The following is a 14,230-nucleotide window of genomic DNA, read 5'->3' as shown; positions in this document are numbered from 1 at the left end:
TGGGTTTCCTCCGGGTGCTCCGGTTTCCCCCACAGTCCAAAGACATGCAGGTTAGGTTAACTGGTGACTCTAAATTGACCGTAGGTGTGAATGTGAGTGTGAATGGTTGTCTGTGTCTATGTGTCAGCCCTGTGATGACCTGGCGACTTGTCCAGGGTGTACCCCGCCTTTCGCCTGTAGTCAGCTGGGATAGGCTCCAGCTTGCCTGCGACCCTGTAGAAGGATAAAGCGGCTAGAGATAATGTGAATGTGTGATTTGTACTCTGTCCCAACTTTTTTGGAATCGGGGTTGTATATCAACTCTCCCAAAATCATGTGGGGAAATGTGTTATGGCCTGATGAAACCAAGGTTGAACTTTTTGGCCACAATTCCAAAAGGTATGTTTGGTGCAAAAACAACACTGCACATCACCAAAAGAACACCATACCCATGGTGAAACATGGTGGTGGCAGCATCATGTTTTGGGGTTGTTTTTCTTCAGCTGGAACAGCGGCTTTAGTTAAGGTGGAGGGAATTATGAACAATTCTAAATACCAGTCAATTTTGGCCCAAAACCTTCAGGTGTCTGCTTGAAAGCTGACGATGAAGAAGAATTTCATCTTTCAGCATGACAATGACCCCAGAGAAGTTTTGGAATGGCCCGGCCAGAGCCCAGACCTAAATCCAGTTGAAAATCTGTGGGGTGACCTGAAGAGGGCTGTGCACAAGAGATGCCCTCGCAATCTGACAGATTTGGAGCGCTTTTGCAAGGAAGAGTGGGCAAGTATTGCCATGTCTAGATGTGGCAGGCTGATAGACTCCTACCCAAAAAGACTGAATGCTGTAATTAAATTGGCACAGTGGTGTAGTGGTTATCACTATCGCCTCACAGCAGGAAGGTTCCAGGTTCGAACCTTGTGGCCGACAGGGGCCTTTCTGTGTGGAGTTTGCATGTTGTCTGTGTGGGTTTCCTCCAGGTGCTCCGGTTTCCCCCACAGTTCAAAGACATGCAGATTGTACAATGGGGCCACTGTAATTGGTGCAAGCTGTAGTGGTTTCTAAGCCATAATGTATGTACATATATAGATCTTGCTATGGCAAATAAATTGAATCAAAAGGTGCTTCAACAAAGTATTAGTTTCAGGGTGTGCACACTTGTGCAACCAGTTTATTGTACTTTTTTTATGTTTTCCCCCAACAGATTTGTTTGGTTTTCAATTGAATTGTACAGGCTATAGGTCACATGGGTGGGAAAAGTTTTGAAATTATTTATCATGGTCTCATTTTTTTACATCAGAAAAACCTATCATTTTAACGGGGTGTGTACACTTTTTATATCCACTGTATAGTTATCATTATAGATGTAGTTATAGTTATTGGTATTGTGGGATCAGGCTTCAAGTCCACAGTAAACTGGATGGACTGGTGGAATTCATTCAGAAGGATGTGACCTTGACCTGGACAACCTGGACTGGCAACACACTCATTTAATCATTTATATTAATTTAACAGAACTTGGACAAAAATAATTACCAGTCTACATTTTCAGTGTAGATGGTTAGCAACTTTAACCTTGGGTTAATTGCGCTTTCAACCAGCTGACACCACACACACAATTTGATGAATAAAACGTGCTGTCTTCTACTGTGTACTGATGTTAATCAGTGTTGTTTCACTCCTCTTGAGGAGTGAAATGTCAGCTTAGAGAAACAGGACATTTTCAAACAAAAGATGATTAACGGCTTTTGTGGTAGAAAAGCGGAGAAATGCTACGATGAGAAAAGAAGAAACTCCACACAGACAGGAATCCAAGTTCAGGACTGATCCAGGCATGCTGGAGCAGTAAGGCAGCAATGTGACCCACTGCGCCACCATGTCACTAACCATCTCCTTGTATCTCCTACAGGTGAATAAGGAAATGGAAAAGCAAAATCTGCTTCTCCTTGGGTTAGGCATTCAATTGGGCTGAGATCTGATGAGCTGATAGCATATCAATTTCATCCTCATCAAACCATTTAGTGACCCTCACACACTGTCGATTGGTATGTGATTATTCTACGGTAGAAGAGAGCACAATGATCAGGACAGTAATGTTCCATCGTAGGGTAAAGGTGATCAGTGAGAAGAACCTCCTTCACTGGAGCCACAGACTGTCTTTATATCTATACTACTAAAGGAAGGCTGTCTGTATCTGTCTGTTCACCTATGCAAATCAACATGGCTAGATGCACATACTCCATATTTTGCACATGGATTGGTGACACCCCAGAGGGGCCTAAGACAACATTTTCGATTTTCCAAAACATGGGATTAGTGCTAATCCAACACCCTATCATTTCCTGTAGGCTACATGCTTGTGCTAACACACTGTGCTAATCCAACACACTATCATTTCCCGTAGGCTACATGCTCGCGTTAACACACTGTGCTAATCTGACACATTATCATTTCCTGTAGGCTACATGCTCACGTTAACACACCGTGCTAATCCAACACATTATCATTTCCCATAGGCTACATGCTCGTGCTAACACACCGTGCTAATCCGACACATTATCATTTCCCATAAGCTACACGCTCGTGCTAACACACTGTGCTAATCCAAGGCACTATAATTTCCTGTAGGCTACATGCTCGCGTTAACACACCGTGCTAAACCGACACATTATCATTTCCCATAGGTTATATGCTCACGCTAACACACTGTGCTAATCCAAGGCACTATCATTTCCCGTAGGCTACATGCTCGCATTAACACAACGTGCTAATCCAACACATTATCATTTCCCGTAGGCTACATGCTCGTGCTAACACACTGTGCTAATCTGACACATTATCATTTCCCGTAGGCTACATGCTCACCCTAACACACTGGGCTAATCCAACACATTATCATTTCCCATAGGCTACATGCTCACGCTAACACACTGTGCTAATCCAAGGCACTTCCTGTAGGCTACATGCTCGCGTTAACACACTGTGCTAATCCAAGGCACTTCCCGTAGGCTACATGCTCGCGTTAACACATTGTGCTAATCCAACACATTATCATTTCCCATAGGCTACATGCTTGCGCCAACACACTGTGCTAATCTAACACATTATAATTTCCCATAGGCTACATGCTCGTGCTAACACACTATTCATTTCCCATAGGCTACATGCTTGTGCTAACACACTGTGCTTATCCAACACATTATCATTTCCCGTAGGCTACATGCTCGCCCTAACACACTGGGCTAATCCAACACATTATCATTTCCCGTAGGCTACATGCTCACGCTAACACACTGTACTAATCCGACACATTATCATTTCCCATAGGCTACATGCTCGTGCTAACACACCGTGCTAATCCAAGACACTATCATTTCCCATAGGCTACATGCTTGCGCTAACAGACTGTGCTAATCTAACACATTATCATTTCCCATAGGCTACATGCTCGCGCTAACACACTGTACTAATCCGACACATTATCATTTCCCATAGGCTACATGCTCGTGCTAACACAGTGCTAATCCAAGACACTATCATTTCCCATAGGCTACATGCTTGCGCTAACAGACTGTGCTAATCTAACACATTATCATTTCCCGTAGGCTACATGCTCGCGCTAACACACTGTACTAATCCGACACATTATCATTTCCCATAGGCTACATGCTCGTGCTAACACACCGTGCTAATCCAAGACACTATCATTTCCCATAGGCTACATGCTTGCGCTAACAGACTGTGCTAATCTAACACATTATAATTTCCCATAGGCTACATGCTCGCGCTAACACACTGGGCTAATCCAACACATTATCATTTCCCGTAGGCTACATGCTCGCGCTAACACACTGTGCTAATCTAACACACTCTTCATTTCCCATAGGCTACATGCTCGTGCTAACACACTGACACACTGCACGCAGCCTTGGTGGGGAATCCTCTCCCTGACTTGCTTGAAAGTTTCGATTGTACAGGACTTCAAAATCAGCGGTCTTTGCTGGAGACTTCTGCTAGGCCCGAGTCTACATCACTAAGGAGCCGCAGGGAGTGATTTATGTCATTTTGACAGGACACAGTGAAAACATGTATATCATGTGTCCACTCAACTCTCCATTCAGAGGAAATCAGGTTCACGGGCAAAAAACTTCTAGGATATATATATATATATATATATATATATATATATATATATATATATAAACTTACCCAACCTGTACCACATGTCTCTGATAGCAAAACCGATCTTTCTTCTCATGTCTCCATACCTGAGAAACAAAACGAAGACACAAGAACAGGGTAGAAATTGAGAGAACAGAGAACAGGCCTCATTTCATGCAAATCTCTGTATGTTGCAGTGGCTGATTTCCACATTTCATACTCTACAGACTGACACACTGATTACAGCTTTTGTGTGTGTGTGTGTGTGTGTGTGTGTCCACTAGTGTCTCACTTTGCAAGTATCTTGTTTCTCTTAGTTGGGGAGAAGTGCTGGAGCTGTAAAGACTCCTGGGTAATAAATGCCACAGCCAAATGGAAGTAGTTATTCCACAACTGCAAAAAGAGGATGAAGAGAGAGATTAGAAAGCAGGAAAGATATAACATTTCTGTGCTTTCTAAAATGTATTCATATTCCATATTAAGTGTCCCCATTTGTAACTTGTTTCCATTCATTGTAGGAAATTCATTTTCATGTCCTATTACATGACTTATACATCACTGTTCAGTGAAGGTCATCTTAAAATAACTCAGATTTATCGATCGCAAGATCAGCATTAACCCCTGGTGGACAAATACTGATTGACTGCACATATTCACGCAATCCATTCCTCGGCCAATTATAGTTTGAGCCAAAATTTTGTTTAGCTTTCCAGATTCGAGGAGATCAGGCATTCTCAGAGCTGTGTGGCTGAATGCTGATCCAAACTTCTCATTCAACATTAAAAATAAAGTGGCTGGTTAAGTTGAACGGGATGGTTAAATAGATATGTACAGGTGATATTGGCTGAAAAACACTCTTCTTGTCCAAGTCACTGTTTATTTACTGCCATAAACTTGTATAAAGTTCTTGGATATAAAGAACACAATTTCCCAACTAATATTATTCATTAAAATATTGAATAAATATCTGATGGGATATAGGAAGATTAAACTGTAACAGATTTCTCAAAAAACTCTGTTCTACACAGCAGATGGTCTAAAGAAGCTTAATAAACGGACACATCATTAACATTTTGGAAGTGTTGGTGTTAATGTTCCTAAACTTCACAAAGACACACTGAGCCAGAAAGTTCTAAAACCATAAAGTTCTGTAAACATAATTTTAGATGGGTTGTCCAAAAACAGTCTACTGTCACAGCATTGGGTCAGTATTGGATCAGCATTGGGTATTTGCTGATATGAGTTATAATTAGTTATAAAAATGTATTGCATTTAAAATGGAAAAAAGTTGGATCAGCGCATTCTCAGTTTAAAAAAAAACAAAAAGCAAAACATCATTCAACACCCCCTACAAAAGAATACACCAAGAACCAAGTAGAACAAATAAACGTTTTTAAGATTTGTATGAAAACAATACAAAAACAGTTTCAGACCAAATAAACCCATTTATTCTATCCACATTCACTGGATATGAGCAATCGTGCGCTCTGATTGGCTACTCTACTACTAGGATATCAGCTCATATACCGTGAGTAGAGAAAAACAAAATGGTGGAGCGTGTTGCTGAACCAACCGAGGATGAAATAAAAACTCTACTCGAAAACAAATACCCCCCCCCAAAAAAAATGGAATAAAAGTATTTGATGGTAAGAACATATCTTTTTTTTTATTTTTCAAGAATTATTATTACTGCATTTTTCACAAATTGCTTCTGTCATTTCACCGGTTTGTTTAAATTCTAAGCGGAAATGATTTTGCCGGATGTTTTGTATAAAGGTTTTATTTATCGAATTTACAAAAAATAAAAATGCTCTGTTTCTCAAAATCCAGTGAATGTGGATAGAATAAAACAGTTATTCCACTCAATCTCGTCGTACATGGCTTATAGCCAACTCAGCACTAAACGCCTCATCAGCTATCAGCTCATGTACGACTCGATTTCATGGAATAACTGTTAAATATGTGGTGAGATTTCCAACCCTATGAACAGAATGTAAACAGCTGCTTTGCAAAACAGATTATTGGATGACCAGATTATGAATCAGATTATCCTATATTCTCCTATTTGTGCATATTCTCCTCAACAGATACAATACAAACAGGGTGTTTTCAAAATAATCGATATAATTTCACAATCTAATACCTTTGCCAATTCTTGTTCAATTGACCTCGAATTTTAACAGCATGTGTGGAAACAGGTCAAAATTTTATGTTTAATGTTTTTTGTTTTTATCTTTTTAGGTATAGAAATGCCATTCACTGGAAAAGAAAAGGCGCTGTGTGTGTTAAGGCCAATTTATGCTGACAACGCAGTCCTCGCAGATGGCGTCTGCGTAGCCCCCTCCCCTTCGCAGATGCTCTGCGTGCACCTCCCAAAAATTGTGACCACCGCAGAAGCCTCGCAGACAGTGTCGCAGACAAGAGGGCTCTGATTGGTCCACTCTACATCCGTTGAACACGCAGTTCCGCTTCCCTACTTTCCTGGTTTGTTTTGTTTTCACTACCGCCATTTTTAAAAACACGAGCGAAGATGGAGCAGCACGAAGAGCGGGTGATCGAGGAAGTGAGGAAGTACGTACATCTATACGACTCCAGTTCTAGTCATTATAAGTAACCGGAGGATAAACACTCCACTAACCACACCCACCAACTACTCCTAGCGATTTTGTGACTTCGCGCCCCCTTGCGTTGTGGCGGTGAATAACATCGCGCACGCCTATTACTCCCCGCTCAACGATAAATTACAACTGTCTGCGAAAAGCTATCTGCGAAAGCCTTGTCGCAAGAGCATGCAGAGGCCCTTAGAGGACGCTCGAACACAGTCGAACAAGACTGTGCAGCATGTATTTATGACAGAATTCTCTAAAAATGCACTGTTACCAGAAAAGACTGTTACCAAAGACATGCTGCAGCGTGTTTGGCAGGAGCTGGACTACCGACCTGACGTGTGCTGTGTCTCAGGCAGCGTGAATATTGAAAATTTGTGAAATCATTCATGGAATCCACATACCTTTGAATTTCTCATTCAAATTTTGAGGAATGACTCTAATATTGCTCAACATTAAACCTGTTCAGTTTCACTTGCTGAGACTGTGTAGTTTCTGGGATATTTACATCTCAAATAATGTCAAATTTTTTTAAACACCCTGTATATGGAAAATATGTCATTTACTAGCTTAATAGCTTAAATGTACACTTTTACAAATTCATGCCATCAATAAGACAATTCACAAAAATCTCATTTTAAAAAATTAAGAACAATGAACCAACAACCATCAGGGTGTCATTTAAATTCCCAGCAACACACAACAGCAGCTCGGTGATCAGTAAGAAGTCGAAACAAGTGGAGGCGCAGAGTAAGCAGCTGCTGATACAGTATCATGACCGCTGTGCAAAGTATTCACATACTGTAACACTGTCCTACACCGTAACACACACTCCCTGACGAAAAGAAAACTTCAACAAAGTATAAACAAGGAAAATAATTGAATGCATCTCACACACACACACCTGCACTTCAAAGTCATTGTTGTCCAGGAACTTTTGGTTCATGGTGTCAGCGTAGGTGTTGATGGCGCGGAGAAAAACTCTGACGAGAAAATGAGAGTTTGCAATGATCTGTGATCTCAGTAAGCCGTTTAGCAAAATTAATCCCACACATTTTACATATGATAAGCACCTTGATTCTGCTTGAATATGCTCTCTCTCTCTCTCACACACACACACACACACACACACACACACACACACACACACACACACACAAATACACTATATACAATTTATTTAATGATGATGATGGTGGTGGTTTGTGTGTGTGTGTGTCCTCACCTGTTCTGCACCATGATCATAGTGACCCAGTCAGAAGGATAAACATGTTTACCAATCAAATCCTTGAACAGCAGAAATGTCTCCATCAAAAAGTCCTAGTAAAGCAAATGTACAACTTTTATACACATTTATACACGTGCATATTTAGCATGTGTAGGTATAAAAAAAAGGTATCATGATTACAGTGCATTTTTTTGTGTAAATACAGTAGCAGTCAGAAATTTGTACATCCCTACTTATTCATAGATTTTTCTGTATTTTGACTATTTTCTATTAGGCATATCAGACGGTCGCTGGCTGTGCTGTGAAAATTGTGCATGCAGACGCTCATCTGAGTTTCCAGCTTTGTCATTGTTTAACTCTTGAATATTTTCTATCATGAATAATATCATTAAAAAGCTTATAATTTCTGCTGGGGCGGCACGGTGGTGTAGTGGTTAGCGCTGTCGCCTCACAGCAAGAAGGTCCGGGTTCGAGCCCCGTGGCTGGCGAGGGCCTTTCTGTGTGGAGTTTGCATGTTCTCCCCGTGTCCGCGTGGGTTTCCTCCGGGTGCTCCGGTTTCCCCCACAGTCCAAAGACAATGCATGTTAGGTTAACTGGTGACTCTAAATTGACCGTAGGTGTGATTGTGAGTGTGAATGGTTGTCTGTGTCTATGTGTCAGCCCTGTGATGACCTGGCGACTTGTCCAGGGTGTACCCCGCCTTTCGCCCGTAGTCAGCTGGGATAGGCTCCAGCTTGCCTGCGACCCTGTAGAACAGGATAAAGCGGCTAGAGATAATGAGATGAGATGAGATAATTTCTGCTTTCCAAAGAAATGTATCTTGTTAAGATCTGTTCAGTACTTTGGGAATAACGGCAGGTTGAAGTTCATAAAACAGAGTACACTCTCTGCTCGTGTGACGTCGGGAAACTGCCGGTGCTTTTTGAGTCACGGGAAAGTGGTCAGGCTCTCTCTCTGTTCTAATCGGTTTCTGAGTGGATTACTCATGAATATCATTCAGATAACTTTTATAGGGATGTTCTCTCGCTGTCACTGTTTCTGATGAAGTATTCAGCAAAATTTTCCGTCAGCTAGTTTTGATGTTATGATTCACGGGAGACTTTGAAGTGAGTTTTCATAGCTTTACCTACTTATTTTTTCAAATCAAACTAATTAATGTAAATAAATAACTATTTTAGAATATAACTGTAGTTGTTTTGATGAAAAATATTGAGATATTGGCGGTCAGAATGATATTAAAAAAACGGAAGTCAGAAACACGAATGTCAATTTCAATTCAATTAACTGGAATTGTTTATTGGATGTGGCTCACAGGTTTTTTCACAGTTAGCCTTGAAAGCTGTGAATATTAATCGAAATAATCATTTATATTGTTTCATATAAACACTAGTAGGCTCTGCTTAGAAATACAAAAGCCTACAGAGCACAAAGAAGTTATTAGAAATAATCTTTTATTACTTTTTTATTGAGTGTACCGATTTAACATTTTACCTAATGAGCATAATTAATACTAATTAAATACTAAATTTCCATCATGTGTTTTTACTCATTTTTCAAACTTTGTATTCAGTATACAACCATCTATGTGCCTGCCGATTTCCATGTAAATATCTTGAAAAATAGAAAAGTTATTAAGGAAAAAACATTTGATCTCATGCATTAATGAGGCCCGTTTTGGACCATGTGATCCTCATACAGAATATTACAGCAATTTTCTAAAAATTAAGCCTTTTTTCAGTCTTTGATTGGTAATATCTCAAGAACAAATAAACATTTTAATTCTGTAAAAAGTATGTTGTTCTGCATTCAATTCTGAATTCAAGTGAGTGCAGTTTCAAACAATCAATCTGGACTGAATTTGAATTTTCACCTGATATGCCTACTTCTACACTGTAGAACAATACTGAATAAATCAGAACTATGAAATAAAACATGGATCATATATGGAATTGTGTGGTAAATAAAAAATGTGTTGAAAACAACAAAAAAGTTCCATATTTTAGATTCTTCAAAGTAGCCAGTGTTTACCTTGACACTTTACGCACTATTGGCATTATCTTAACCAGCTTCATGAGGTAGTCACCTGGAATGCTTTTCAATTAACAGCTGAGCCTCATCAAAAGTTAATTAGTGCAATTTCTTGCCTTATTAATGTGTTTGAGATCAAACAGTAAATAGCAGGGATGAGAATGAAAAATATTTTAAAAGTCTGAAAAAACCGGGGCGGGGCCCGGCATGGGGCTAATGATTTTTGGCTTTTTTTTTTTTTTTTTTACCCCAAAACCATTAATTTTATCAGCAAAAATTTGCAATTTATTTGGAAATAAATTCCCCTTCTTGGTGGACTCCCAGGTGAAAATGATTAATATGGTACAAGAGACTTGTTTTTAATCAATTCACATTTGATGATTTCAAAAAATCAATGCACCTTTTAATATAAACGAGCTCTACAGTATTATATTTCTGCATTTTTGCTATTCATGTCTTTGAATCCTCTAATCCTTTAAAATGAAGTGCAAACCAGAAAAAAGTTCTATCATATAATTCTCTTAAGCTTTCTTCTGATGTTATCATGGTAGCAGGAGGTCTTGCATATCAAGCAGGCAACATTCAACATCACTCATCACTTCCCTTTCAACTGTTGTGTGTACTAACTAGGTTTTATCTGGACAGGATGTTGTGTAATGTAATACAGATACCATATGGTCAATTTGAAGATCGAGATGGTGATTTTGAATTAAAGAACAGGCATGTACAATGGGCATTACATATTGGAAATTTTTTTTAAATCAAAAACTATAAGCTCATCTCGGCCTAAAAAATTTGGGCAGACGCTCCCGCGTGGCACACGCCAGCAATTCCCCCCGTCCCCCTATGAAATGAGCAATAAGTAGGAGAGTTATACATGCTATCATACTTAAAATTTCATCAGAAATATAGATATGATATTATGATTCTCCCCAACATGCTACATTAGATAAGCTAACCCCATTTATAAAAGATACACACTTATATATGACATGTAATTGATATACATTTTTTGGGGCGCGCGCTCTCTCTCTGCCATGCCGATCCTGTAGGCTGCACTGACTCAACTGAAAACTCCGGTCCTCGAGAAAAGAGATAAAAGCCCGCCCACACTGAAAGCTGATTGGCTTATTTTGCTGAGTAACCCAATCAAGATGCTCTTTGTCTGGCATGCGCTACATGAACAGGCACACAGGTGGTTTTAAGTTCATTTTGGCGGGTTTTAAACATATTTTGGGCTGGAAAACGTCAGCAGTATCTGGCAACACTGCACACAGTCTCCCTCGCGTACCCCCTCGCGCGTGCACATTCGAAGATGCGTGATGCAGACCTTAATGTTGCGCGCGCACGCTCTTGCTTGCTTCTATCAATATGCAGGAGACTCCCGGAACTTCCGGGAGACTTGGGATGTCTGCGTTATAAGGTGACCACAGATCGTTAATCATACCCCCCCAAAAAAAAAATTCTCAACGGATTTACATCGATCTCAAAAACGATCATTTTGGTCTGAAAAAGTCGGAAATCCGCCAATCGGCGGAAAATTCTCATCCCTGAAATAGTAAATAATAACAATACAGTAAATAGCCCTATTCCACAACTGTAGTAATTAATATTATGTCAAGAAGCACTCAACTAAGTAAAGATAAATGACATCCATCATTACTTTAAGATATGAAGTGACTTTTAATTCATAAAAAAATAAAGAAAAAAAACATTGAATTAGAAGGCGTGTCGAAACTTTTGACCGGTACTGTATGATTCAAACTAGCTTTTTCTCTAAATGTGCAATATATATATATTTTCTTAAATGCAATAATTTTTCTGTTACAATCTGGACCCTGATTTTAAATAACAAAGTTGTATATTAGAACTTTATTTCTTAATATGATATTTTCCTGAAACCTATTAGACAACAAAGAATCAGTGTGTGTGTGTGTGTGTGTGTGCGTGTGCATGTTCCCTCACCACTAGGTCACTCGTGCCGCTGAAAGTCTCAATGTAGCTGGAATAGTGACGATCATCCATCTGACTCAATATAGCAGTCATGCAGGCCACCACACGAGACTGAGAGAGAGAGAGAGAGAGATGATGGAGGACAGAGTGGTCCATTAGCAGTTGGACTCCAACTAATCAAAAGCTCTGACACACTTTTTGGACACAAGGATGAGGAAAGTCAACAATCAACTTCTTCCATCATTCTAAATGAATCTGTAACTCCTGTCACTGCCCTCTATCAATACCTGTCTTCTCCTCTCCATCATCCTTCCTCTCCTGATCTCCCATATCTCCTTCTATCGCACCTTTCTCTCGTTTAGGTAACATGGTGTGAATGGGAGAGGATGATGAATAAGAGAGGAGGAAGAAAAGCTTATAGGTGACAGACGGATGTTTGCAGGTGGTAAAATAAGGGTGGTTATTCAACTAGGTTGATGTGTGTGTGTGTGTGTGTGTGTGTGTTGATGCATTCTTGCCCTTCTTTAATGGTAGGTAGATCTTGGTCACAATATTACTTGGCAGGCTAAAGTCTCATAGAAGTTAACGTTGAACAAAGCCGAGAACAGACATGCTGCCTGTAATAATAATTTTTAATGCTGTTTTCTCTAGATCATGAGTTACTTATTTCGTTATCTCGAGCTAACAAAGCTGGTTTCCTCATGATTTTTATTTTTTTCATCATCTTGAAATGATAAAGGTTGTTTTCCTGTGATAATGAGTTAATTATTTATTAATTATTATCTGTTAACTATTAATACCATTTCTTTTTTTTAAATTTAATACTGATTCATTTTAGTTGATAAATAATAGATTATTTATTCATTTTATTTAACTGTTAAAGACATTATTAAAGCCTTTTGTTGGGAAACTCCCAAGCCGTCCTACTGTACATACTGACCCACAGAGCTTAAGGTTCTTTTATTTAGAATAAAACAGAATGCCTTTATTGTCACTGCACAATGATGTAGTTCATCATAGGAGAGCAAAGCCACTGCGTACATGCGTGCTGCCTCTCTTAACTTCATGTTAACCTAACTGCACATCTTTGGACTGTGGGGGAAACCAGAGCACCCATAGGAAACCCACACAGACATGGGGAGAACATGCAACTCCACACAGAAAGGCCCCCGTCGGCCACTGGACTCAAACCCAGAACCTTCTTGCTGTGAGGCGACAGCGCTAAGCATTACATCACCGTGCCGCCATTTGTCAGTTCAACCATATACAGTTGGTACAGTACACAGTTAAAATGAAACAACCTTCCTCCAGGTGCTACATGAAACATCACAGGACTACAATCTACAACACACAAAGTGCAAAAGTGCAACAAGTGCTATACTGCAGACAATAAACAACACAAACAACATAAAGTGCAGACATAAACAAGCAAACAACATAAGGTGCAGAGGTGAGTGTGCATATTGAGGTAGCATGAAGAGGGAATAAATAAATGTAAACCTTGTGTGTGCAAGAGACGCTGTAAACAGTGTAAGGCAATAGTGGATTATTGTCCACTGTGCAAAGACTGCAGTGTGAGTGGTGTGTTCAACAGTCCGTGAGAATCATTCCAGTCCCTCAGAGTTGAGGAGTCTGATGGTATGAGGGAAGAAACTGTTACAGAGTCTGGCTGTGAAGGCCCGAATGCTTCAGTACCTTTTTCCAGACGGCAGGAGGGTGAAGAGATTGTGTGAGGGGTCGGCCACGACGCTGGTGGCTTTCCGGATTCAGCGAGTGGTGTAAATGTCCATGATTGAGGGAAGAGAAACTCCGATGATCTTCTCAGCTGTCCTCACTATCCGCTGTAGGGTGTTGCAATCCGAGATGGTGCAATTCCCAAACCACACCATGATGCAGCTGCTCAGAATGCTCTCAGTAGTCCCTCTGTAGAATATTGTGAGGACGGGTGATGGGAGATGGGTTTTCCTCAGCCTCTGTAGGAAGTAGAGACACTGCTGGGCTTTCTTGACTATGGAGCTGGTGTTGAGGGACCAGACGAGGTTCTCTACCAGATGAACACCAAGGAATTTGGTGCTCTTGATGTTCTCCATGAGTGAGCCATCGATATACAGCGGAGAATGGTCACTCTGTGTTCTTCTGAAGTCAACAACCAACTCTTTTGTTTTGTCCACATTCAGAGACAGGTTGTTGACTCTGCACCAGTCCGATAGCCATTGCACCTCCTCTCTGTATACTGATTCATCGTTCTTACTAATGAGACCCACCACAGTCGTGTCA

At 40.2% G+C, this 14,230-nt stretch overlaps 1 protein-coding gene across 1 annotated transcript in view; it reads right to left on the bottom strand.

Moving 5' to 3' along the window:
* Positions 1–14,230, bottom strand: part of LOC132881999 (dedicator of cytokinesis protein 2) — a 282,249-nt gene that overhangs the window by 44,907 nt on the left and 223,112 nt on the right. Inside the window, exons 27-31 of the mRNA XM_060915143.1 lie at positions 11,966–12,064; positions 7,970–8,064; positions 7,649–7,727; positions 4,431–4,531; positions 4,187–4,245 (exon numbers count right to left, since the gene is read on the bottom strand). Coding sequence (XP_060771126.1) covers positions 4,187–4,245; positions 4,431–4,531; positions 7,649–7,727; positions 7,970–8,064; positions 11,966–12,064 — 433 coding nt within the window. The remainder of the gene's footprint in view (positions 1–4,186; positions 4,246–4,430; positions 4,532–7,648; positions 7,728–7,969; positions 8,065–11,965; positions 12,065–14,230) is intronic.

Source organism: Neoarius graeffei, chromosome 2 (genome assembly GCF_027579695.1).
Source record: "Neoarius graeffei isolate fNeoGra1 chromosome 2, fNeoGra1.pri, whole genome shotgun sequence".
NCBI classification, from domain to species: Eukaryota; Metazoa; Chordata; class Actinopteri; order Siluriformes; family Ariidae; genus Neoarius; species Neoarius graeffei.
Note: the sequence above shows the minus strand (reverse complement) of the source record. Positions and strands in the feature narration are given on the sequence as shown.